The sequence below is a fragment of the Pseudophryne corroboree genome, chromosome 3, assembly GCF_028390025.1.
Source record: "Pseudophryne corroboree isolate aPseCor3 chromosome 3, aPseCor3.hap2, whole genome shotgun sequence".
Taxonomy (NCBI): Eukaryota; Metazoa; Chordata; class Amphibia; order Anura; family Myobatrachidae; genus Pseudophryne; species Pseudophryne corroboree.
In genome coordinates this window covers 507,644,266-507,669,537 of record NC_086446.1, presented here as the reverse complement: position 1 = coordinate 507,669,537, position 25,272 = coordinate 507,644,266, and the positions used below count along the sequence as shown (strand labels likewise).

The following is a 25,272-nucleotide window of genomic DNA, read 5'->3' as shown; positions in this document are numbered from 1 at the left end:
GACCACAATCTCTTGGTTAAGGTGAAAAGATGACACCAGCTTAGGTAAATAACCTGGGCGAGTTCTAAGAACTGCCCGGTCATGATGTAATATTAGAAAGGTTGCACGACAGGACAAATCACCTAGGTCCAAAACCCTTCTAGCAGAGGCAATAACCAACAGAAACAGGACCCTGGCTGTGAGCCATTTAAGGTCCACTGACTCAAGAGGTTCAAATGGAAACTCTTGGAGGGCATTCAGGACAACAGACAGATCCCATGGAGCCACCAGAGGGACATAGGGAGGCTGCATTCTTAACACACCCTGAGTGAATGTATGAACGTCAGGTAGAGATGCAATTTTTCTCTGAAACCACACCGACAAGGCAGATATGTGAACCTTGAGGGAGGTCAGACGAAGGCCTAAGTCCAGGCCTTGTTGCAGGAAAGCCAGGATTCTGGAAGTTTTGAATCTGTACACATCATAGTTCTTATCAGCACTCCAGGTGAAGTAAGATTCCAGACCCTGTAATAGATCCAGGCAGATTATTATTATTATTACATTTTATTTATAGGGCGCCACAAGTATTTCGCAGCGCCGTACAAAGGACAGTACAGGGAGACAAAACTTAGCATAACAGTAAATAAATAACAAAAATGGAGTGCAGGTAACAAAGAGCAACACAGTTCTCAAAACATAATACAGCTTAGATGTAAGTAGCGAAGGAGTAATCATTGTACTACTTGGGGCTGGCGGCCATAGATAGAGATGAGCCTTTACCAGCAGGAGAGAAAGCAGGTAAAGATGGTCGCTGAGTGAAATGTGTCAAGAAGAGGGTTTAGACAAGAGGAAAGAGGGCCCTGCTCTGAAGAGCTAACAATCTAGTGGGGAGGGGCAACAGACAGATGACATGAGGTGCAAGCAAGCAGGTAGAAGCCTGATGGTGGTATGCGAGCAAAGCAGAGATGTCCAAGGCATGGGGCAGGGTGATGGAGGAGCAGCCTAAGGACTAGGTTATGCATTGGAGGGGTACGCTTTGATAAATAGGTGGGTTTTCAATGCCCGTTTGAAGCTTTGCAAGGTCGGGGAGAGTCTAATGGAGCGGGGGAGCGCATTCCACTGAAGGGGTGCAACACGGGCAAAATCTTGAACTCGTGCATGGGAAGCAGTGACCAAGGCAGAGGAGAGGCGACGGTCATCAGCCGACCGTAGTGGGCGGGAGGGAGTATGAAGGGAGAGGAGGTTGGAGATGTAGGGAGCAGTGGAAATAGAGATGGCCTTGTATGTGAGGGTGAGGAGTTTGAAGAGGATTCTGTAGGGGAATGGGAGCCAGTGTAGATTTTGTTGAAGGGGAGTGGCAGAAGTGGAGCGGCGGGAGAGGAAGATGAGCCTAGCTGCAGAGTTGAGGACAGATTGGAGGGGAGCGATGTGGGAGCAAGTGAGGCCAGTGAGGAGCACATTGCAGTAGTCAAGTCGTGAGATGACCAGTGAGTGGATGATAAGTTTAGTTGCACTCTGGGAGAGAAATGGCCTGATGCGAGCAATGTTGCGTAGCTGGAACCGACAAGATTGCGCCAGAGCTTGGATGTAGGGTGCAAAGGAGAGGGAGGAGTCAAGAGTGACGCCCAGGCAGCGGAGTTGGGGAACGGGGGAGATGATAGTGTTGTCAACAGTGATAGAGATATTTGTAGGGGGGGTTGCTCTGGCTGGGGGAAAGATAATAAGTTCAGTTTTATCCATGTTGAGCTTCAGAGAGCGCTCAGAAATCCAGGAGGAGATGGCAGAGAGGCAGCTAGAGACCTGAGAGAGGACAGAGGGGGACAGATCAGGAGAGGAGAGGTAGAGTTGTGTGTCATCAGCATAGAGGTGGTATTGAAGGCCAAATGAGTTAATGAGCGCACCCAGGGAAGAGGTGTAGAGGGAGAACAGAAGGGGGCCTAGGACAGAACCCTGAGGGACACCAACAGGAAGGATGGAAGGGTGTGAGGTGGTTCCGGAGGCAGACACAGAGAAGGAGCGGTTAGTGAGGTATGAGGTAAACCAGTCAAGGACGGTGCTAGAGAGGCCAACATTTTGGAGTGTGCGGAGGAGGAGAGGGTGATCCACGGTGTCAAAGGCAGCAGAGAGGTCCAGAAGGATGAGCAAAGAGAAGTGGCCCTTGGATTTGGCCGAAAGCAGGTCACTGATGACTTTCACCAGGGCAGTCTCGGTGGAGTGGGCGAAAGCCAGATTGTAGTGGATCAAGGATGGAGTGGTCAGAGAGGTAGCTTGTGAGACGGCTGTAGACCAGTCGTTCAAGTAGTTTGGAGGAAAAAGGGAGAAGAGAGATGGGGCGGTAGCTAGTGAGTGATGAAGGGTCGAGGTTGGCTTTTTTGAGAATAGGTGTTACGCACACCAGTGCTAACAGGAGTATACCGGTGTATGAACAGAGAGGGAAGCGAAGCAAACGAACTCACAGACAGTATAACATAACATACACAGGAGGTGATGGAATAACTAATAAACACAAAGTGAACGGAGAAGCCCAAAGGCTCAGGAATTGGGTGTCTCCCTAGTGTCAGGAATGCTCAGATGGAATAGAGCGGACAATGAAGCAATGTGTAGTGATTTAACATGTGGAGCACCTGAAATGATGTTGCTAAGAGCAACAGAAAAACCCCCAAAGAGTTACCAACGGGTGTGGGAATAAACTCCTTGGTCAGAGATAGAAATATAGACACAAGGAGAGTATCCACAATCCTAACCGCCACTTGCAGGGCACAGGTTCAGCTTACTGCCACTAAACTGACACCTGGACGCCCTGCACAGTGAGGGAGGATTAAGCAAGCAGGTCTGAGAGTACAGCCGCAAACCTGCTGGGTTCACAGAATAGCAAAAGAACCCCAGCAGGTCAAACAACTGACTCCAGTCTTACTGCTAGGTCCGGATTGGCAGAATGAAGTACCGAATCCCAAGGCCTATTCGCAGTAAGCAACAAGTAAATACAAAGTCACACAGTACTAGCTAACTCTCTGGAACTGACTAACAAACAAAGATTCAGCAGCATTTGCCTAGCCTGAGAGGATGGTTTATATAGCAGGTGCTGTCCACGCCCCACTCAGACCTCACAGACTGTGAGCACAAAACCAGCGCCGGATTCCCTGCCGTGCACAGAGCCTGTACCCACTACACAGTAAAAACCCGGACCGGAGTATCAGCTGCGCTCAGGTTACTTCGCTAACACTTGCCTCCCGGTTGCCATGGCGACGTGGCAGCACAGAGCAGGAGATCCTAACAGTACCCCCCCTCTGACGAGGGGTCAAAGAACCCCTACCACCGGGTTTATCGGGGAACTGCGAGAAGAAAGAGCGTATCAGTCTGGGGGCATGAAGATCACAACTGCGCACCCACGACCGCTCCTCCGGGCCATACCCCTTCCAGTGCACCAAAAATGACAGCCGACCCCAAACCATCTTGGAGTCAAGAACCCTTTCAACCACAAACTCCCTCTGACCCCATATCAGAAGAGGAGAAGGTCTTCCACTGGAAGAAGGATTACTAACCGCCAGTTTTAAAAGGGAACAATGAAATGTTTTATTGATACCCAATGAACGGGGCAGATCTAACTGAAATGCCACCGGATTGATAACCCTGGTGATCTTATAAGGGCCGATGAACCGGGGACCAAACTTATGAGATGGCTGTCTCAACTTCAAATTCTTGGTGGACAACCAGACAAAGTCTGCTAATTTGAAGCTGCAGGGTCTTCTCCGCTTATCAAAAACCCTTTGGGTCACTAATGACACAGACACAAGGGCTTTCTTCACTTTCCTCCAAATACCCCTAAGGACCGAAACAACAGAGGAACCACCAGACGTGGAATCCAGGGGGTCAAAAGAATTGGCCTTAGGATGATGCCCATACACACAAAGGAAGGGAGAGATCCCTGTAGCAGAGTGAGCCGCGTTGTTATAGGCAAATTCCGCCATGGACAGATGAGCAACCCAGTCAGTATGACACTTGTAGACATAACACCTGAGGAACTGCTCCAAGGACTGGTTCACCCTCTCAGTCTGCCCATTAGACTGTGGATGGTAGCCTGACGACAAGCTCACAGAAATCTGGAGATCAGAACAAAATGCCCTCAAGAATTTGGCCACAAACTGGGATCCACGGTCAGAGACCACATCAAGTGGCAACCCGTGGAGGCGCACAACATGCTGCATAAATAACTCAGACAGGCGTCAGGCCGATGGCAACCCAACCAGTGTAACGAAATGCGCCATCTTCGAAAACCTGTCAACGACAACCCAAATGGCTGTCATCCCCGAGGATTTGGGCAAGTCCACCACAAAATCCATGGAAATGTGGGTCCACGGCTTAGACGGAATAGAGAGTGGATGTAATGGGCCGACAGGAACCCCTCTAGGAGTTTTATTTCGGGCACAAACGTCACATGCCCGAACCCACTGATCAACATCCCTAGCCACCGAGGGCCACCACACCGCCCTAGACAGCAACTCCCGAGTTCTGGCAATACCCGGATGCCCTGCCGACCTCTTGGCATGGAATTCCAGGAACACTCGCTGTCTTAACCTAGGAGGCACAAACAAGAGACCTACCGGAAGGTCTGGAGGAGCCTGCTCCTGTGCTCTAAGGACTAATGACAAGAGGTCCTGGGTAATGCCCACTTTAATACATGATGGGTACACAATGGGCAATGGCTCCTCAGTGGTCTCTTGAACTGGAGCAAAACTCAGCGAGAGCGCATCAGCCTTGATGTTTTTTGACCCAGGGCGATATGTTATAAAAAAATTAAAGCGAGCAAAAAACAAAGCCCATCGTGCCTGCCTGGCATTGAGCCGCTTCGCTGACTCTAAATATGCCAGATTCTTATGGTCGGTGAGAATTGAGACCACAAACTTAGCCCCCTCAAGCCAGTGTCTCCACTCCCCGAGTGCATCCTTTATAGCCAACAATTCCCGGTTACCCACATCATAATTCATCTCGGCAGACGAAAATTTATGGGAAAAGTAAGCACAGGGATGAAGGCGATTATCAGACACCCCCATCTGAGAGAGCACTGCCCCAATACCTATCTCAGAGGCATCCACTTCTACCACAAAAGGACGCTCTGGATCTGGGTGTCGCAGCACCTTGGCCGAGACAAATGCCCTTTTGAGACGGGCAAAGGCCGCTTTGGCCTCACAAGACCAGTGAGCAACATCCGCCCCTTTCTTAGTGAGTGCCACCAAGGGGGCCACTATAGACGAAAATCCAGCAATAAACCGTCTATAAAAATTCGCAAAGCCCAGAAAACACTGAAGCGCCTTCAAACTAGTGGGCTGCACCCAATCCAGGACTGCCTGTACCTTAGAACCCTCCATTTGGAAACCTTCTGAGGAGATAATATACCCTAGAAATGCGATTTGCTGGACTTCAAACTCGCACTTCTCCAGCTTCGCCCCAAGCTGGTGGTCTCTGAGTTTCTGGAGGACTAAGCGTACATGCTTCCGATGTTCCTCCAGGGAATGAGAGAAGATTAGGATGTCATCTAGATAAACAACTAAGAATCTATCCAAATATTCCCTGAGCACATCGTTCATGAATTCCTGGAAGACTGTCGGGGCATTAGAGAGCCCAAAAGGCATCACCAAATATTCATAATGCCCTGAGTGGGTATTAAAGGCAGTCTTCCATTCATCCCCCTCTCTTATTCAGATTAGATTGTAAGCACCGCGTAGGTCAATCTTAGAAAAAATGGTGGCAGTACGAAGCTGGTCAAACAAAACCGAAATGAGAGGCAGTGGGTACGAGTTTTTAATCGTGATACGGTTCAATTCCCTGAAGTCGATGCAGGGTCGCAACGAACCGTCCTTTTTACCCACGAAAAAGAACCCCGACCCAACTGGGGACTGTGAGGGTCTGATAAATCCCTTAGCCAAGTTCTCCTGAATGTACTCTGCCATAGCCTGGGTCTCAGGACGTGACAGGGAGTACAACCTGCTCTTGGGAAGCTTAGCATCTGGCAACAAATCAATGGCACAGTCATAGGGGCGATGGGGAGGAAGTACCTCCGCAACTTTTTTGGAGAACACATCCGCAAAATCTGCATAACATCCTGGCAATCCTGGCAAACTTAGCTGCGAGAGCCTGACTGGAAGGCTCAAGCAACTCCTGAAACAATCACTACCCCAACTAAGAATCTCCCCAGAGACCCAGTCAAATTGAGGGTTATGGGCCCTTAACCAGGGTAACCCCAAAACCAATGGGGCAAAAGAACAGACAGTCACATAAAAAGACAATTTTTCAGAGTGTGTGGCTCCAATAAACAAAGGAATTTGGCTGGTGCAGGAGGTAATTTTACCCTGGGACAATGGTTCCCCGTTTAACCCACAGATCTCAATCTCTGATGCCAAAGGTACTGAGGGAACAGAGTGTTCCAGGGCGAATTGACGGTCCATGAAAACCCCATCGGCCCCACTGTCAACAAAGGCCTCAGTCTTGACAGTTTGACCGAGGATCTCCAAAGTCACCGGAATGAGAAAAGTCTTTTTAGGAAATTCTGACTTCTGGCCTGACAGGATATTTCCCATCACCCTCAGGCCCTGAAGTTTTCCGTTTTTTCTGGGCATGATACTACAACATGACCTTTATTCCCACAGTACAAACACAAACCCTGCTGTCTCCTCCGCGTCTTCTCACGCGAGGAGAGGCGGGTAGCCCCAATCTGCATAGGCTCCCCGGAATATTCCTCAGAGTCTGAGGTTCCCTTGGGAAAAAAGGAAACTGCGGTCTCCCTTTCAAGCCTACGCTCTCTCAGCCGTCTATCCACCCGGATGGATAACTGCATGAGCTGATCTAAGCTATCAGGCGAGGGATATTGTACCAGTTGGTCCTTTATCTGGTCAGAAAGGCCCCTTCGGTACTGGTTTCTCAGGGCTGGGTCATTCCACTGGGTATCATGAGCCAACCTCCGAAACTCCGTACTATAAACCTCAGCTGGCCGTCGCCCTTGCTTAAGAACCGTAATCTGAGCCTCGGCTGAAGCAATCTTGTCAGGGTCATCATATAAAATGCCCAGTGCCGTAAAAAAAAGCATCAACACTTTTAAGCGACGGACAGTCAGGCTGTAACCCATATGCCCAGACCTGTGGGTCTCCTTGTAGCAAGGAAATCACCATGCCCACCCGCTGAATCTCAGACCCAGAAGACTGGGGCCTAAGCCTGAAATATAGCTTACAGCTCTCCTTGAAACAAAAGAACTGCGAGCGATCTCCAGAAAAACGAACCGGGAGATTTACTTTTACGGCTCCTTAACCCCTGAACTTGCCGGTGCTGCTGCGGGAGCTCCGCTAGCAGCCTGCGGGGTGTTCATTTTAATGGACATCTCATTAAATTGTCGAGTCAGGACCTGCACCTGATCGACCACCTATTTAGTATTTTGAGGGGTATGCTCCATATTCCCACAAAATTTCAACAGGAGTAGGGCTGCTGAATATGTTACGCACACCAGTGCTAACAGGAGTATACCGGTGTATGAACATGCCTTATTATTTATGCATATTTATCTACTTGCACTTTGCACATGTATATGGGCAAGATCTTATTCATCATGGTTGCCATAGCAGGGAATTACTCTGGGCAATAGGAAGCTGCCCCATTTTGTTAGAACGCAGGGAAGTGAAACTCAGCCCGGCAGCGCCGCTCCCGGAAGTGCGTGTGTGTCCTCGGCGGTGGAACGCACGGCGCTTCCGGGTACGGCCGTAAATGGAACGCAAAGCGTTTCCAATAAAACTTTGCTGAAGACAAAGATATATCTTTACTGGATTCAATCCATGTGGTCAATGGAATTACTTTTGGTAATAGGTAGCTGCCGCACTTTGCTGGAACGCAGGGAAGTAAAACTCAGACCGGCCGCGCCGCTCCCGGAAGTGCGTGTGTGTCCTTGGCGGTGGAACGCACGGCGCTTCCGGGTACGGCCGTGAATGGAACGCATAACGTTTCCAACAAAACTCTGCTGAGATAAAGATATATCTTTACTGGAATCAATCTATATGGTCAATGTATACGTATTTAGTGATGTATGGAGCAATCTTGTATTGCTTTCATAGGAATAATACATGGCCGAAAATGATATCACACAGGAAGCAGTTTAGCATTTAACATTATTGTTTTGTTTATTTCACATCATTTTACAATATAGGCATTATATTTCCAGTGCTATAAATATTAAGAAATTAAGGAATATGCCAGGACAATAATTTAATGACCTTCTGAACAAGTAACCAACAGGAAGCACGTTTCCACTTCCGGGTCAAATGCAGTATAAAAAGAGGATGTGTGCAGGTATGGATCATTCTGCCCTGAGGAAGAGTTAGATACAACTCGAAACGCGTTGGCGGCACTGAATGATCCATCTACCTGCATCTAGAGTACCAGGAGAACCCTACCAGGTCCTGCGGCCGGTGTTTTGCATGAGGGGAGGAGGGAGGAATTCCGGAACCTTCCAATTTTGCTCTTCTCATTGCTCCATGCTGGGAGCCTGACACGGTACGGTTCCAATTTTACTACATAGTGAATTTGTCACTTTTATTGGATACGAGTATCTCATGAATTTTAATTTAATAAATCTACTTTTATTTTGAATTACTACACTATATGTGCTTTTTCTTCTTTCTATGACGAATACCTCTACATAAGGAAAAAATTTCGAATTAATTTTGGGAGAAGAATTGGCATCTAGAAAAAAAAGAATTTTCCAAGTGAAACATAGGATTCATTTTGGGACTATTCATCAAGATTTTCACGTAACTTTTTTATTCTTATAGTGGGAGTGCCAACGGTGTATTCAACAAATAACTGTTGTCTAGAGAGGGAAGCGAAGCAAACAAACAAACTCACAGACAGTATAACATAACATACACAGGAGGTGATGGAATAACTAATAAACACAAAGTGAACGGAGAAGCCCAAAGGCTCAGGAATTGGGTGTCTCCCTAGTGTCAGGAATGCTCAGATGGAATAGAGCGGACAATGAAGCGATGTGTAGTGATTTAACATGTGGAGCACCTGAAATGATGTTGCTAAGAGCAACAGAAAAAACCCCAAAGAGTTACCAACGGGTGTGGGAATAAACTCCTTGGTCAGAGATAGAAATATAGACACAAGGAGAGTATCCACAATCCTAACCCCCACTTGCAGGGCACAGGTTCAGCTTACTGCCACTAAACTGACACCTGGACGCCCTGCACAGTGAGGGAGGATTAAGCAAGCAGGTCTGAGAGTACAGCCGCAAACCTGCTGGGTTCACAGAATAGCAAAAGAACCCCAGCAGGTCAAACAACTGACTCCAGTCTTACTGCCAGGTCCGGATTGGCAGAATGAAGTACCGAATCCCAAGGCCTATTCGCAGTAAGCAACAAGTAAATACAAAGTCACACAGTACTAGCTAACTCTCTGGAACTGACTAACAAACAAAGATTCAGCAGCATTTGCCTAGCCTGAGAGGATGGTTTATATAGCAGGTGCTGTCCACGCCCCACTCAGACCTCACAGACTGTGAGCACAAAACCAGCGCCGGATTCCCTGCCGTGCACAGAGCCTGTACCCACTACACAGTAAAAACCCGGACCGGAGTATCAGCTGCGCTCAGGTTACTTCGCTAACACTTGCCTCCCGGTTGCCATGGCGACGTGGCAGCACAGAGCAGGAGATCCTAACAGTAGGGGACACCAGAGGATGTTTGAATGGTGAGAGAAAGATGCCAGTAGAGAGCGATAGGTTAAAGAGGTGAGCAAGGTGGGAGCAGGCAGTGGGGGGGAGGGAGCGGAGAAGACGGGAGGGGAGGGGGTCCAAGTGGCAGGTTGTGGGGGGGGAGGATAAGATGAGGGAGTGGACTTCCTTGTCTGAGGTGGGACGGAAGCAGGACAGGGTGGGATAGATGGACGGGAGGGATGGTGGGAGCAGGGGGGCAGCAGAGGGGTGGCGGGAGGAGATGTAATTTTGAATATCCTCAATTTTGGAGCTGAAGAAGGAGGCAAAGTCAGTGGGAGTGAGGGAAGAGGGGAGGGGAGGAGGGCGAAGGAGAGTGTTGAAAGTTTCAAAGAGTCGGACTGGAGGACTGAGAAGAGATGAGTGTTTGGAAAAAGGATTGCTTGGCGAGAGAAAGAGCAGAGCTATAGGAAGAGAGGATAAACTTGAAATGGAGAAAGTCCGCCAGAGAGTGGGATCTCCTCCAGGAGCGTTCTGCAGACCGTGAACATTTTTGTAGGAATCGTGTGAGTTTGGTGTGCCAGGGTTGGGGTTTGGAGCGGCGGAGGGGGACAGATGAGAGGGGGGCCACAGAGTCAAGAGCAGCAGTAAGGGAAGAGTTATAGAAGGAGGCTGCCTGGTTGGGACAAGTCATAGTGGAAAGAGGAAGGTCTCGAGGGAGGACATTATAGCGGGGTTGAGGGACCCGAGATTGCGTCTGGTGATGGTGGGTCTGGGTGTGGAGCAGAGAGGGGAAGATGAGAGGGTGAAAGAAAGCAGATGGTGGTCAGAGAGAGGGAAGGAAGAGTTAGAGAAATCAGAGAGATCACATCGGTGGGTGAAGACAAGGTCGAGGGAGTGGCCGAGATTGTGAGTAGGGGTGGAGGACCATTGAGAAAGTCCAAAGGAGGTGGAAAGAGCAAGAAGGTTAGAGGAAGCTGCATTAGTGATGTCGATAGGGATGTTAAAGTCACCGAGGATGATAGAGGGGAGGTCGGAGGAGAGAAAGTGGGGAAGCCAGGCAGCAAAGTTGTCAAGGAAAGGTGTACAGCAGATGAAAGGTTGCGGGCTTTGAACATAGTTTGGTTGACCGCCTCAGAGAATCCTTTGGTCCTCAGAAGTGATGCTTCAAGAGCCACGCCGTCGAAGCCAGTCTGGCCAGGTCTGCATAGAGACGCGGGCCCTGTACGAGGAGGTCTGGTCGTTGAGGAAGTAGAAGAGGATGCTCTGTCGAAAGACCCTGCAGGTCTGAGAACCAATGCCATCTGGGCCACGCCGGAGCGACTAGCAGTAGTATTCCTCCTTCTTGCTGGAACTTCCGCAGGACCCTGGGCAGGAGTGACACTGGAGGGAACACGTAAGGCAGCCAAAAGTTCCATGGAATGGCTAGTGCGTCCACGAACGCTGCTTGAGGATCCCTGGTCCTTGATCCGAAGACCGGAACTTTGTGACTGTGTTGAGACACCATCAGGTCTACCATCTGGTAGGCCCCACGTGTCCACTAGGAGTTGAAAGACTTCCGGATGAAGACTCCACTCTCCAGCGTGTACGTCCGAACGACTTAGGAAGTCCACTTCCCAGTTTAGGACACCCGGAATGAACACTGCTGATATTGCTGGCAGATGGCGTTCCACCCATCTAAGGATTTTTGACACTTCCAACATTGTCTGACCGTACTTGAACAGGCTTGTTCTGTACAAGACGCAGGGCGAGAGATAACGTATTGAACACCGCCCGCAGCTCCAGAATGTTTTTCAGGAGGAGAGACTCCTCCTTGGTCCAACGACCCTGGAAAGAGTGTTGCTCCAATACCGCACCCCATCCCCGCAGACTGACATCTGTTGTCAGCAGGACCCAGTCAGGGATCCAGAATCCAAAAGGGATGGCCCTTGCTCAATTGCTGGTCCTGTAGCCAGCAGGTCAATGATTGACGAACCTCCAGAGTCAAAGTAATCATGTGAGATTTGATCCGATGAGGTAGGCCGTTCCACTTGGAAAGAATTTACCTCTGCAGAGGGCAGGAATGAAATTGAGCGAATGCCGACACCATCAGACCAAGACCCTTATTCCGAGTTGATCGCTCGCTAGCTGCTTTTAGCAGCAGTGCAAACGCTAAGCCGCCACCCTCTGGGAGTGTATCTTAGCTTAGCAGAAGTGCGAACGAAAGGATTGCAGCGCTGCTGCAAAAAAAGACTGTGCAGTTTCTGAGTAGCTCGAGACTTACTCCTAGCTAGCGATCACTTCAGTCTGTTTAGTCCTGTTTTCACGTCACAAACACGCCCTGCGTTTGCACAGCCACGCCTACGTTTCCCCAGCCACTCCTGCGTTTTTATCTGGCACGCATGCGTTTTTACACACACTCCCCGATAACGGTCAGTTACCACCCAGAAACACCCACTTCCTGTCAATCACTCTGTGGCCAGCAGTGCGACTGAAAAGCGTCACTAGACCTTGTGTGAAACTGCATCGGCTTTTGTGAAAGTACGTCGCGCATGCGCAGTGCGCACCATACGCATGCGCAGAAGTGCCGATTTTTAGCCTGATCGCTGCGCTGCGAACAACGGCAGCTAGCGATCAACTCGGAATGAGGGCCCAAGTACTCGCATCACCGAGTGCATCGACACTCTGAGGCGACAAAGGAAGCATCTTATCCTGTCCTGAAGCTTCAGGACTTTCTCAGGAGACAGGAACAGATGTTTACTGTGTGTGTCCGGGAGTGCCCCCAGGTGCACCATGCTCTGAGCTGGGACCAGCGAAGATTTCTTGCATTGATGAGCCACCCATGGGCTTGTAGGAAGCTTACCGTCAGTTGTAGATGACTAAGGAGGACATCATGGGAGTTTGCCAGTATCAGCAAGTCATCCAGATATGGCAGGATCCTGACTCCCTGGCGATGGAGATATGCCATCATTACGGCCATGACCTTAGTGAAGATCCGAGGAGCTGTAGCCAGTCCAAATGGCAGCGCCTGGAACTGATAGTGTAAGTTGCCAATAACAAACCGCCGCATCTGCTGATGTGACTTGGCAATAGGTATATGCAGGTACGGATCCTGAATATCCATGGATACCATATAGGGGGTAATTAATAGTGATGAGCGAGGTTCGGTTTTACTCGGTTTTACTCGGTTTTACTCGGTTCTCAAAACGGCATCTTATTGGCTATCCAAAACACGTGACATCCGTGAGCCAATAAGATGCCGTTTTGAGAACCGAGTAAAACCGAGTAAAACCGAATCCGCTCATCACTAGTAATTAAGAGTTGATTGCAGCAGCAAATTTGTTAGCAGTTGGGCAAAACCATGTGCACTGCAGGGGGGGGGGGGGGGGGGCAGATGTAACATGTGCAGAGAGAGTTAGATTTGGGTGGGGTGTGTTCAAACTGAAATCCAAATTGCAGTGTAAAAATAAAGCAGCCAGTATTTACCCTGCACAGAAACAATATAACCCATCCAAATCTAACTCTCTCTCTCTCTCTGCACGTTATATCTGCTCCCCCTGCAATGCACATGGTTTTGCCCAACTGCTAACAAATTTGCTGCTGTGATCAACTCTGAATTACCCCCATAGTCTCTGGGTTCCATTGCCAGTACAATTGAGCGCAGCGTCTCCATAAGGAACTTGGACACTCTAACAAACTTCTTTAGTGATTTGAGATTGAGTATAGGCTGGAATGACCCATCGGGTTTCGGGACTAGAAATAGGGTCGAGTAGTAACCACTGCCCCGTTGGGACAGAGGTACCGGCACTACCACTCCTGTATTCAGGAGAGAACTCACAACCTGCTGCAGAGATTGCGCCTTTAGTGGATCCGAAGGGATGGACCGTGGTGCAAAACTGGCAAAGGGGACGTCTCTTGAAAGAGAGTGCGTACCCGTGAGAGTCAACTTTTCGCACCCATGCGTCTGAAGTGGTCTTCAACCAAACCTGGGTGAACTGCAGAAGTCGGCCTCCCATACTGGGGTCCCCCAGGGGGAGGCCTGCCCCGTCATGCGGGAGGCTTGTCTTGTTTAGAAATAGGCTGACGGGCCGCCCAGGACTGCTTTGTCTTTTAAATATGTCAGTTTACTTGGTGACAGAAGAGGGTTCTTCATCATCAGTGATTGGTAGGATTTGCTTAATAGCAACCACTAGAGCAGGGACGTCAATTTGCATTGTAAAATCCTCATCAGAAACGCCTGATTTAGTGTCTGACAGGACAGTATGCTCCCCCTCCTCTTCAGATGAAACAGCTGAGAGATTTGTGGATTGTGAGGAAGCAGTCCGCTAGATGACCCAGCGACACGGGAGTGACCAGGGGTAGATTTTTGTCTGACCAAGGAATGAGCCAACTGCTGCAACTGGTTAGACAAGTTGTCCGCCCAATGCGGATTAACCATAGGGACTATTTGAGGCTGTAATGGTACAGGCGGTCCCATAGGAGGCATTATGCGTTCCCTTAGAGTACCCAGTAGGCTTAAGAACGCGGCCCAGGGTGGCTCCTGACTGGATACAGGAGTTGCGGACTGAATGGAGGCTGTATGACACATCCTATAGATTGTAAGCTTGCGAGCAGGGCCTTCCTACCTCTATGTCTGTCTGTCTTTGCCCAGTTTTGTTCTATAACTGTTGTTCCAATTGTAAAGCGCAACGGAATATGCTGCGCTATATAAGAAACTGCTAATAAGAAACTGCTAATAAATGGTACACAGACCATCATACACAGCTTCCCCCTCTGGTAAATCATTGGCGCATACTCTGCATGCTGCAGGAGTGTCCACCGATTTGCCATTCCTGTTAGAAGTTGTACACAAATGCAACAGAGAGCAGTTCAGTACGATGAAGCCAGACAGAGTATAATACCTGCGATTAAATGCGATAGTATGTGACTGAGTCCCCAGTACATAACACCTGCGAATAAATCCAGTATTATATGACTGAGTACACAGTAGAATACACTGAATAGGTAAATACTGTGGTGCACTATATAAACGACCCTGACGCACCTAGGGGGTCATTCTGACTCGATCGCACGCTGCAGTTTATCGCAGCAGTGCGCCGGCGCATGCCAGACGGCCGAAGGCCGTCATTGCCTAGCGATTGCCTTTACCTGATTGACAGACGGGAGGGGCTGGACAGCAGGAGGGGGCTGGACAGCGGGAGGTGGCTGGATGGCGGGAGGGGCCTGGACGGCGCAGGCGTGGCCAGAGCGTTGGGGGGGCGGGCCGCCGCAGCTGCGTGACGTCACACGCAGCCGCTGCCACCCGGACAGTGGAGTTTTTCTCCCGGCCAGCCGTAGGAGCTGCGCTGGCCGGGAGTTACTCCTCAAATGCAAAAGCATCGTCGCTGTGCAATGCTTTTGCATTTCTGCGGGGTGGGCCGGCACTATGCAGGGCGGACTCTACACCCCGATGTTTTCCTGTGGAACACAGTGTACCCCGCTGCAGAAATATATGTATAAAAATTACGTATACTATAAGTAAAGTTATTCTTATAAACCTTAACACATAGAATTATAAAAAGGCATTTAGTTCAATATCAATATCAGTGTATTCATATGATATATCCATTTTGTCTCATTTCTTTTCAATTCTGTTGAAAAATCACCTCACTCCAGTTTTTTTGACTTTTTGAATTCCCAAGAATTTTAATTTTGATGGATCTTTGTTGTGATGTTTCACTTTCACTTTCAGTGCTTTGACACACTATGCATACGGCCACACTTAGCGGCCAAGTGGGTCCCGCTGAATGGGACCCGCTTGGCCGGGAGGGGGGTTCTGTGTGCACACGGATCCTGTTCTGCGGGATCCTGCAGAACAGGATCCGGCCAGTGACACACAGGATTTCAATGAAACACAGGGGGTCATTCCGAGTTGATCGCACGACAGCAGTTTTTTACAGCCGTGCGATCAGATTGTCTCCGCCTATGGGGAAGTGTATTTTAGCATAGCAAGTGTGCGATCGCTTGTGCAGGGGAGCTGTGCAAAAATAAGATTTTACTCACCGGTAAATCTATTTCTCGTAGTCCGTAGTGGATGCTGGGAACTCCGAAAGGACCATGGGGAATAGCGGCTCCGCAGGAGTCTGGGCACAACTAAAAGAAAGCAACCTGGTGTGCACTGGCTCCTCCCACTATGACCCTCCTCCAAGCCTCAGTTAGGATACTGTGCCCGGAAGAGCTGACACAATAAGGAAGGATTTTGAATCCCGGGTAAGACTCATACCAGCCACACCAATCACACCGTATAACACGTGATACCATATCCAGTTAACAGTATGAAACATAACTGAGCCTCTCAACAGATGGCTCATAACAATAACCCGTTAGTGAACAATAACTATGTACAATTATTGCAGACAATCCGCACTTGGGACGGGCGCCCAGAATCCACTACGGACTACGAGAAATAGATTTACCGGTGAGTAAAATCTTATTTTCTCTAACGTCCTAGTGGATGCTGGGAACTCCGAAAGGACCATGGGGATTATACCAAAGCTCCCAAACGGGCGGGAGAGTGCGGATGACTCTGCAGCACCGAATGAGAGAACTCAAGGTCCTCCTCAGCCAGGGTATCAAATTTGTAGAATTTTGCAAACGTGTTTGCCCCTGACCAAGTAGCAGCTCGGCAAAGTTGTAAAGCCGAGACCCCTCGGGCAGCCGCCCAAGATGAGCCCACCTTCCTTGTAGAATGGGCTTTAACTGATTTAGGATGCGGCAGTCCAGCCGCAGAATGCGCCAGCTGAATTGTGCTACAAATCCAGCGAGCAATAGTCTGCTTAGAAGCAGGAGCACCCAGTTTGTTGGGTGCATACAGGATAAATAGCGAGTCAGTTTTCCTGACTCCAGCCGTCCTGGAAACATAAATTTTCAAGGCCCTGACTACGTCCAGCAACTTGGAATCCTCCAAGTCGCTAGTAGCCGCAGGCACTACAATAGGTTGGTTCAAGTGAAAAGCTGATACCACCTTAGGGAGAAACTGGGGACGAGTCCTCAATTCTGCCCTATCCATATGGAAAATCAGATAAGGGCTTTTAAATGACAAAGCCGCCAATTCTGATACACGCCTGGCCGAAGCCAAGGCCAATAACATGACCACTTTCCACGTGAGATATTTTAGATCCACGTCTTTAGTGGCTCAAACCAATGTGATTTTAGGAAATTCAACACCACGTTGAGATCCCAGGGTGCCACTGGAGGCACAAAAGGGGGCTGAATATGCAGCACTCCTTTTACAATGTCTGAACTTCAGGTAGTGAAGCTAGTTCTTTTTGGAAGAAAATCGACAGAGCCGATATCTGCACCTTAATGGAGCCTAATTTTAGGCCCATAGTCACTCCTGCCTGTAGGAAGTGCAGAAATCGACCCAGCTGAAATTCCTCTGTTGGGGCCTTATTGGCCTCACACCAAGCAACATATTTCCGCCATATGCGGTGATAATGTTTTACAGTTACATCTTTCCTGGCTTTAATCAGCGTAGGAATGACATCCTCCGGAATGCCCTTTTCCTTTAGGATCCGGTGTTCAACCGCCATGCCGTCAAACGCAGCCGCGGTAAGTCTTGGAACAGACAGGGCCCCTGCTGCAGCAGGTCCTGTCTGAGCGGCAGAGGCCATGGGTCCTCTGAGATCATCTCTTGAAGTTCCGGGTACCACGCTCTTCTTGGCCAGTCCGGAACGAGTATTGTCCTTACTCCTCGTTTTCTTATTATTCTCAGTACCTTTGGTATGAGAGGCAGAGGAGGGAACACATAAACCGACTGGTACACCCACGGTGTCACTAGAGCGTCCACCGCTATCGCCTGAGGGTCCCTTGACCTGGCGCAATATCTCTCTAGTTTTTTGTTTAGGCGGGACGCCATCATGTCCACCTGTGGCCGTTCCCAACGATTTACAATCAGTGTGAAGACTTCTGGATGAAGTCCCCACTCTCCCGGGTGGAGGTCGTGCCTGCTGAGGAAGTCTGCTTCCCAGTTGTCCACTCCCGGAATGAACACTGCTGACAGTGCAAGCACATGATTTTCCGCCCATCGGAGAATCCTTGTGGCTTCTGCCATTGCCGTCCTGCTTCTTGTGCCGCCCTGTCGGTTTACATGGGCGACCGCCGTGATGTTGTCTGACTGGATCAGTACCGGCTGGTGTAGAAGCAGGGGTTTTGCCTGACTTAGGGCATTGTAAATGGCCCTTAGTTCTAGAATATTTATGTGTAGGGAAGTCTCCTGACTCGACCATAGTCCTTGGAAGTTTCTTCCCTGTGTGACTGCCCCCCAGCCTCGAAGGCTGGCATCCGTGGTCACCAGGACCCAGTCCTGTATGCCGAATCTGCGGCCCTCTAGAAGATGAGCACTCTGCAGCCACCACAGCAGAGACACCCTGGTTCTTGGAGACAGGGTTATTAGCCGATGCATCTGAAGATGCGATCCGGACCATTGGTCCAACAGGTCCCACTGAAAGATTCTGGCATGGAACCTGCCGAAAGGAATTGCTTCGTAAGAAGCCACCATCTTTCCCAGGACTTGCGTGCAGTGATGCATCGACACCTGTTTTGGTTTCAGGAGGTTTCTGACTAGAGATGACAGCTCCTTGGCTTTTTCCTCCGGGAGAAACACTTTTTTCTGGACTGTGTCCAGAATGATTCCCAGGAACAGTAGACGTGTTGTCGGAACAAGCTGTGACTTTGGAATATTCAGAATCCAACCGTGCTACTCCTACCAACAACTGCTCCCTGGATCTCGCCTTTATTAGGAGATCGTCCAAGTACGGGATAATTAAAACTCCCTTTTTTCGAAGGAGTATCATCATTTCCGCCATTACCTTGGTAAACACCCTCGGTGCCGTGGACAGACCAAACGGCAGCGTCTGGAATTGGTAATGGCAATTCTGTACCGCAAATCTGAGGTACTCCTGGTGAGGATGATAAATGGGGACATGCAGGTAAGCATCCTTGATGTCCAGGGATACCATGTAATCCCCCTCGTCTAGACTTGCAATAACCGCCCTGAGCGATTCCATCTTGAACTTGAATTTTTTTATGTATGTGTTCCAGGATTTCAAATTTAAAATGGGTCTCACCGAACCGTACGGTTTCGGTACCACAAACAGTGTGGAATAGTAACCCCGTCCTTGTTGAAGGAGGGGCACCTTGACTATCACCTGCTGGGAATACAGCTTGTGCATTGCCTCTAGCACAGCCTCCCTGTCCGAAAGAGTTGTTGGCAAGGCAGATTTGAGGAAACGGCGGGGGGGAGACGCCTCGAATTCCAGCTTGTACCCCTGAGATACTACTTGAAAGATCCAGGGATCCACCTATGAGCGAGCCCACTGATCGCTGAAATTTTTGAGGCGGCCCCCCACCGTACCTGGCTCCGCCTGTGGAGCCCCACAGTCATGCGGCGGACTTGGAAGAAGCGAGGGAGGACTTTTGCTCCTGGGAACCAGCTGTTTGTTGCAGCCTTTTTCCCCTACCTCTGCCCCTGGACAGAAAGGACCCGCCTTTTCCTCGCCTGTTTTTCTGGGTCCGAAAGGACTGTACCTGATAAAACTGCGCTTTTTTAGGCTGTGAGGGAACATGGGGTAAAAATGCTGACTTCCCAGCTGTTGCTGTGGAAACGAGGTCCGAGAGACCATCCCCGAATAACTCCTCACCCTTATAAGGCAAAACTTCCATGTGCCTTTTGGAATCTGCATCCCCTGTCCACTGCCGAGTCCATAAGCCTCTCCGAGCAGAAATGGACAATGCACTTATTTTAGATGCCAGCCGGCAGATCTCCCTCTGTGCATCTCTCATGTATAAGACTGAGTCTTTTATATGCTCTATGGTTAGCAGAATAGTGTCCCTGTCTAGGGTGTCAATATTTTCTGACAGGGAATCTGACCATGCAGCGGCAGCACTGCACATCCATGCTGACGCAATAGCTGGTCTAAGTATAATGCCTGTGTGTGTATATATAGACTTCAGGATCGCCTCCTGCTTTCTATCCGCAGGCTCCTTCAGGGCGGCCGTATCCGGAGACGGAAGTGCCACCTTTTTAGACAAACGTGTGAGCGCTTTATCCACCCTAGGAGGTGTTTCCCAACGTGCCCTATCCTCTGGCGGGAAAGGGAACGCCATTAGTAATTTTTTTGAGATTATCAATCTTTTATCAGGGAAAGCCCACGCTTCTTCACACACTTCATTTAATTCTTCAGATGGGGGAAAAACTACGGGTATTTTTTTCTCCCCAAACATAATACCCTTTTTAGTGGTACCTGGGTTTATATCTGAAATGTGTAACACCTCTTTCATTGCCTCAATCATGCAACTAATGGCCTTAGTGGACATTAGATTAGACTCATCGTTGTCGACACTGGTATCAGTATCCGTGTCGACATCTGCGTCTGCCATCTGAGGTAGCGGGCGTTTTAGAGCCCCTGATGGCCTTTGAGACACCTGGGCAGGCACGAGCTGAGAAGCTGGCTGTCCCGCATTTGGCATGTCGTCAAATTTTTTGTGTAAGGAGTCGACACTTGCACGTAATTCCTTCCATAAAACCATCCACTCAGGTGTCTGCCCCGCAGGGGGTGACATCACTTCTATAGGCATCTGCTCCGCCTCCACATAATTTTCCTCCTCAAACATGTCGACACAGCCGTACCTACACACCGCACACACACCGGGAATGCTCTAACAGAGGACAGGACCCCACAGAAGCCCTTTGGGGAGACAGAGAGAGAGTATGCCAGCACACACCAGAGCGCTATATAATGCAGGGACTAACTGAATTATGGGGGTAATTCCAAGTTGATCGCAGCAGGAATTCTGTTAGCAACTGGGCAAAACCATGTGCACAGCAGTGGGAGCAGATATAACATTTGCAGAGAGAGTTAGATTTGGGTGGGTTATTTCGTTTCTGTGCAGGGTAAATACTGGCTGCTTTATTTTTACACTGCAAATTAGATTGCAGATTGAACACACCACACCCAAATCTAACTCTTTCTGCACATGTTATATCTGCCTCCCCTACAGTGCACATGGTTTTGCCCAACTGCTAAAAAATTTCCTGCTGCGATCAACTCAGAATTACCCCCTATGTCCCCTATAGCTGCTATAATATTTACTGCGCCTAAATTTAGTGCCCCCCCTCTCTTTTTTACCCTTTTCTGTAGTGTAGACTGCAGGGGAGAGCCAGGGAGCTTCCTTCCAGCGGAACTGTGAGGGAAAAATGGCGCCAGTGTGCTGAAGGAGATAGCTCCGCCCCTTTTTCGCGGACTATTCTCCCGCTTTTTTAAGGATTCTGGCAGGGGTAATTATCACATATATAGCCTTTGGGGCTATATATTGTGATTGTTTTGCCAGCCAAGGTGTTTTTATTGCTGCTCAGGGCGCCCCCCCCCGCCAGCGCCCTGCACCCATCAGTGACCGGAGTGTGAAGTGTGTATGAGGAGCAATGGCGCACAGCTGCAGTGCTGTGCACTACCTTGGTGAAGACAGAAGTCTTCATGCCGCCGATTTTCCGGACTTCTTCTTGCTTCTGGCTCTGTAAGGGGGACGGCGGCGCGGCTCCGGGAACGAACACCAAGGCCAGTTCCATGCGGTCGATCCCTCTGGAGCTAATGGTGTCCAGTAGCCTAAGAAGCCCAAGCTAGCTGCAAGCAGGTAGGTTCGCTTCTTCTCCCCTTAGTCCCTCGTTGCAGTGAGCCTGTTGCCAGCAGGTCTCACTGTAAAATAAAAAACCTAAAATATACTTTCTTTCTAAGAGCTCAGGAGAGCCCCTAGTGTGCATCCAACCTCGGCCGGGCACAAAAATCTAACTGAGGCTTGGAGGAGGGTCATAGTGGGAGAAGCCAGTGCACACCAGGTAGTCTAAAAGCTTTCTTTTAGTTGTGCCCAGACTCCTGCGGAGCCGCTATTCCCCATGGTCCTTTCGGAGTTCCCAGCATCCACTAGGACGTTAGAGAAAAGTTTTTGTGCAGTTTCTGAGTAGCTCTGAACTTACTCAGCCACTGCGATCACTTCAGCCTGTCAGGAATTGACGTCAGACACCCGCCCTGCAAACACCTGGACACGCCTGCGTTTTCCACGGCACTCCCGGAAAACGGTCAGTTGCCAATTCATCGCACAGCAACGATCCGCTTTGTACCCGTATGACGCGCCTGCGCATTGCGGTGCATACGCATGCACAGTAGTGACCTGATCGCTGCGCTGTGAAAAACAGCAGCATGCGATCAGGTCGGAATGACCCCCACAGTGCGGCACAGCTGCACTGTGTGAACGCATACATTGAAATGGATGTGTTCACATTAAAATCCCGTTATGCTGCGGTCGGATCCGGCGGCGGCGGGACTGACGCATATGTGTGGGCGCCTGCATAGGAGCCCATGTATGTGGCCGTAGCCTATGTGTCTCTAATCCCTTTTTTATATTCAGAATGTGCTCGGATATTCTTCTTTTAGTTGTCTTTTTGTTTGGCCTATATACTATATATATTTAGATTGGCCTATATACAGGTTGATTATCCCTTATCCAAAATGCTTGGGACCAGAAGTATTTTGGATATCGGATTTTTCCGTATTTTGGAATAACTGCATACCATAATGAGATATCTGTGCTTAGAGATATCTAAGCACAGAATGCATTTATGTTTCATATACACCTTATACACACAGCCTGAAGGTCATTTTAGCCAATATTTTTTATAACTTTGTGCATTAAACAATGTGTGTGTACATTCACACAATTCATTTATGTTTCATATAAACCTTATACACACAGACGGAAGGTCATTTAATACAATATTTGTAATAACTTTGTTCAATACACAAAGTTTGTGTACATTGAGTAATCAGAAAACAAATGTTTCACTATCTCAGTCTCACTCAAAAAATACCGTATTTTGGAATATTCCGTATTTCGGAATATTTGGATATGGGATGCTCAACCTGTACTATATAAATGGCCACAAGGGCATTCAAGCAGATAAATTACTCCCTTCGCTGTCACAAGTAATATGTTCCTTAATTAAGTACTTTTTCTTTGTTATGGTGCCCATACACTTATGAGATTATCGGTACTATACGTCGATTTCGACCACATCTGTGAGAGAAATCGAAGGATTGTATGCACATTTTAGTACCTTTCGACGCGATGCGTGGGCACACCGGTCGAATATCGCGTCTCAAGATATTATGTGCTGCACATATTTATCGAATCGCAGTGCAATCGCATGTGTTTTTAGAAACACATGCTATATATCGCACTGCGATGTACGATGGGCACCCGTTGGGAGCGGCCGCTCCCACTCGTCGGTGGCGTGCCCATCACATGATTACCATGTGATCTATCGCATGATCGCATGGTAATCTTTTTGGCAGTTCAGGTGCGATTTCATCGCACCAGAACTGCCGGTGCGATTCCCCGCGATGTCGCGTCACGGGGCATTGCACAAGTGTATGGGCACCATTACATTTGACTGAAATTCTCTGACTGGACATGTAGATTTTTATTTTGTTGTTTAGCATGATATACAATTTAGACAATATTTAGCGAAAACTTCATCTTTTAAGTATTTTATGAAAAACTCTTTAATAAATTTGCCCCATAGCCAGTTAGTGGAATGTTGCAGTTCTCGTTAGAGATGTTTATCTAATACCCCTTTCACATCGCACAAATAACCCGGTATCTACACGGCATATTGCCGCGTCGAAACGGGTCAGTGTACGATGTGAAAGCACTTTGGCCGAATTAGCGGGTCGCCTGTCGGTAATTCAACCCGGTAAAAAAGGGTTATTACTGGGTTGAATACCAGGTCAGGTGCAGTGTGAATGGGAGCCGTTTCGATGCAACACGGCTCCCATTCACAGCATAGGGAGAGGCGGCGCAGGAGATGAGCTTATCTCCCAGCGCCGCCTTCACCCCCGCCCCTGCTGCGCCCCGCCGCTGCTATGGCAACCGACCCGGTATATTGCCGGGTCGGAAAGCCACCAAAGCGGAGCAAATTCCGGATCCCACCCGGTAAGGACACGTTTCTCTTACCGGGTGGGATCCAGCATTTGCGATCTGAAAGCGGTATTAGTGGTTCTCAAAGGGTAACAGTTAAATAAAAAAATGAATTATAAATGTGTAGAAGCAATAAACTATTTTGTAGTCACCCATACAGGTATTATTTATTTATTAATAGTTTCTTATATAGCACAGCAATTTTCGTTGCGCTTTACACCTGAACACAATGATAAGACAAAACTGGGTAATAACAGTCAAAGGTAGGAAGGCCCTGCTCACAAGCTTACAATCAGTTGCACGGTTATGGTATAAAGGGTCGCTCGACCTAGTTAAGGTCGAAAGTCATTAGGTCGACCACTATTGGTTGACATTAACCTGGTCGACATGGGAAAATGGTAGACACATGAAAATGGCGATAAGGGACAGGTCGACACATGAAAAGGTCGACATAACATTTTTGACTGGTTTTGGTGTGGATTTTTTATAACATGACCAGGAACCCCAATCAGTGCACCGCATCCCCTTGCATGTGCAAGGTGTCACGCTCCGCTACCGCTGCCGTATTCCCAAACGTAGTTCACATGTATGGTAAACTATGAAAAAGTTACTAATTTTTTTTTTTTAAAGCAATGTTGACCTTTTCATGTGTCAGCCATTTACCTTTTTCCTATGTTGACCATGTATGTCGACCGATAGTGGTCGACCTATTGATTGTCAACCTAAGTAGTGTTGACCTACCATCCATATACCCAGTTGCACATGTAGCTGGATATTATGTCTAGAAGCATCGACTCCTTACTCCTCTCTCCTTTTTTGTGCTATTTTACATCTGTCACTGACGGGCGGGATTTGGCAGTGTAATTTTCCCAACACAATATATTGCCACCTGACCCATAACACAATCACCATCCGCAGTCCGGACTAGGCTGACACCCAGACTCTGACCGCGTGGAGCAGCTGCTGTATACTATGCAATAATATGTGGCGTCAGCGTGCGAGTAATGCGCGGCCACGCATAGTAGGGGGCGCGCATCTAGCTATCCCGGAAGTAACTCGTGTCCCGGAAGTGAGTAGCTGCTGGGTGCTGGTTGGAGCTGATATGATGCGGCAGGTAATAACAGTCAGCTGGGAGATCATGGGGGTCTCATGATGCTGGGAGTTATAGTTCTACGACAGTTATAGGATGTTTAACTGCTGTTGGGGTAATGAGGGATTGAGTTATGGCAGATACTGCATGCAAAGTTATACTACATTCCTTAGATAATAAAAACAAATACTGATGGCTGTGTGTGGGTGTTTAAGGTAGTATGAGCTATTTTCTGTATATTTGTAATTTTATTACTATCTTAAGACTGGGCATCAGTAAAAAGTAACAAGGGTTTAATTTCATTGTTTAATTTATCTTCAATAAAATACCAACATTTCTCTAACGTCCTAGTGGATGCTGGGGACTCCGTCAGGACCATGGGGAATAGCGGGCTCCGCAGGAGACAGGGCACATCTAAAAAAGCTTTTAGGTCACATGGTGCGTACTGGCTCCTCCCCCTATGACCCTCCTCCAAGCCTCAGTTAGGTTTTTGTGCCCGTCCGAGAGGGTGCAATCTAGGT

General features: G+C 48.7%; 1 protein-coding gene and 1 long non-coding RNA gene across 3 annotated transcripts in view; one reads left to right on the top strand and one right to left on the bottom strand.

Annotated features, from left to right (window-relative positions):
- LOC135056179 (uncharacterized) overlaps window positions 1–24,697 on the bottom strand; it is a 126,323-nt gene extending 101,626 nt beyond the window's left edge. For both annotated transcript variants that reach the window (XR_010243914.1, XR_010243913.1), the window contains exon 1: window positions 24,403–24,697. This is a non-coding gene — a long non-coding RNA (uncharacterized LOC135056179). The remainder of the gene's footprint in view (window positions 1–24,402) is intronic.
- The window catches only part of TVP23C (trans-golgi network vesicle protein 23 homolog C), a 62,601-nt gene continuing 61,935 nt past the window's right edge, over window positions 24,607–25,272 (top strand). Inside the window, exon 1 of the mRNA XM_063961027.1 lies at window positions 24,607–24,775. Within this exon, the coding sequence (XP_063817097.1) occupies window positions 24,644–24,775 (132 nt within the window). The 5' untranslated portion in view covers window positions 24,607–24,643. The remainder of the gene's footprint in view (window positions 24,776–25,272) is intronic.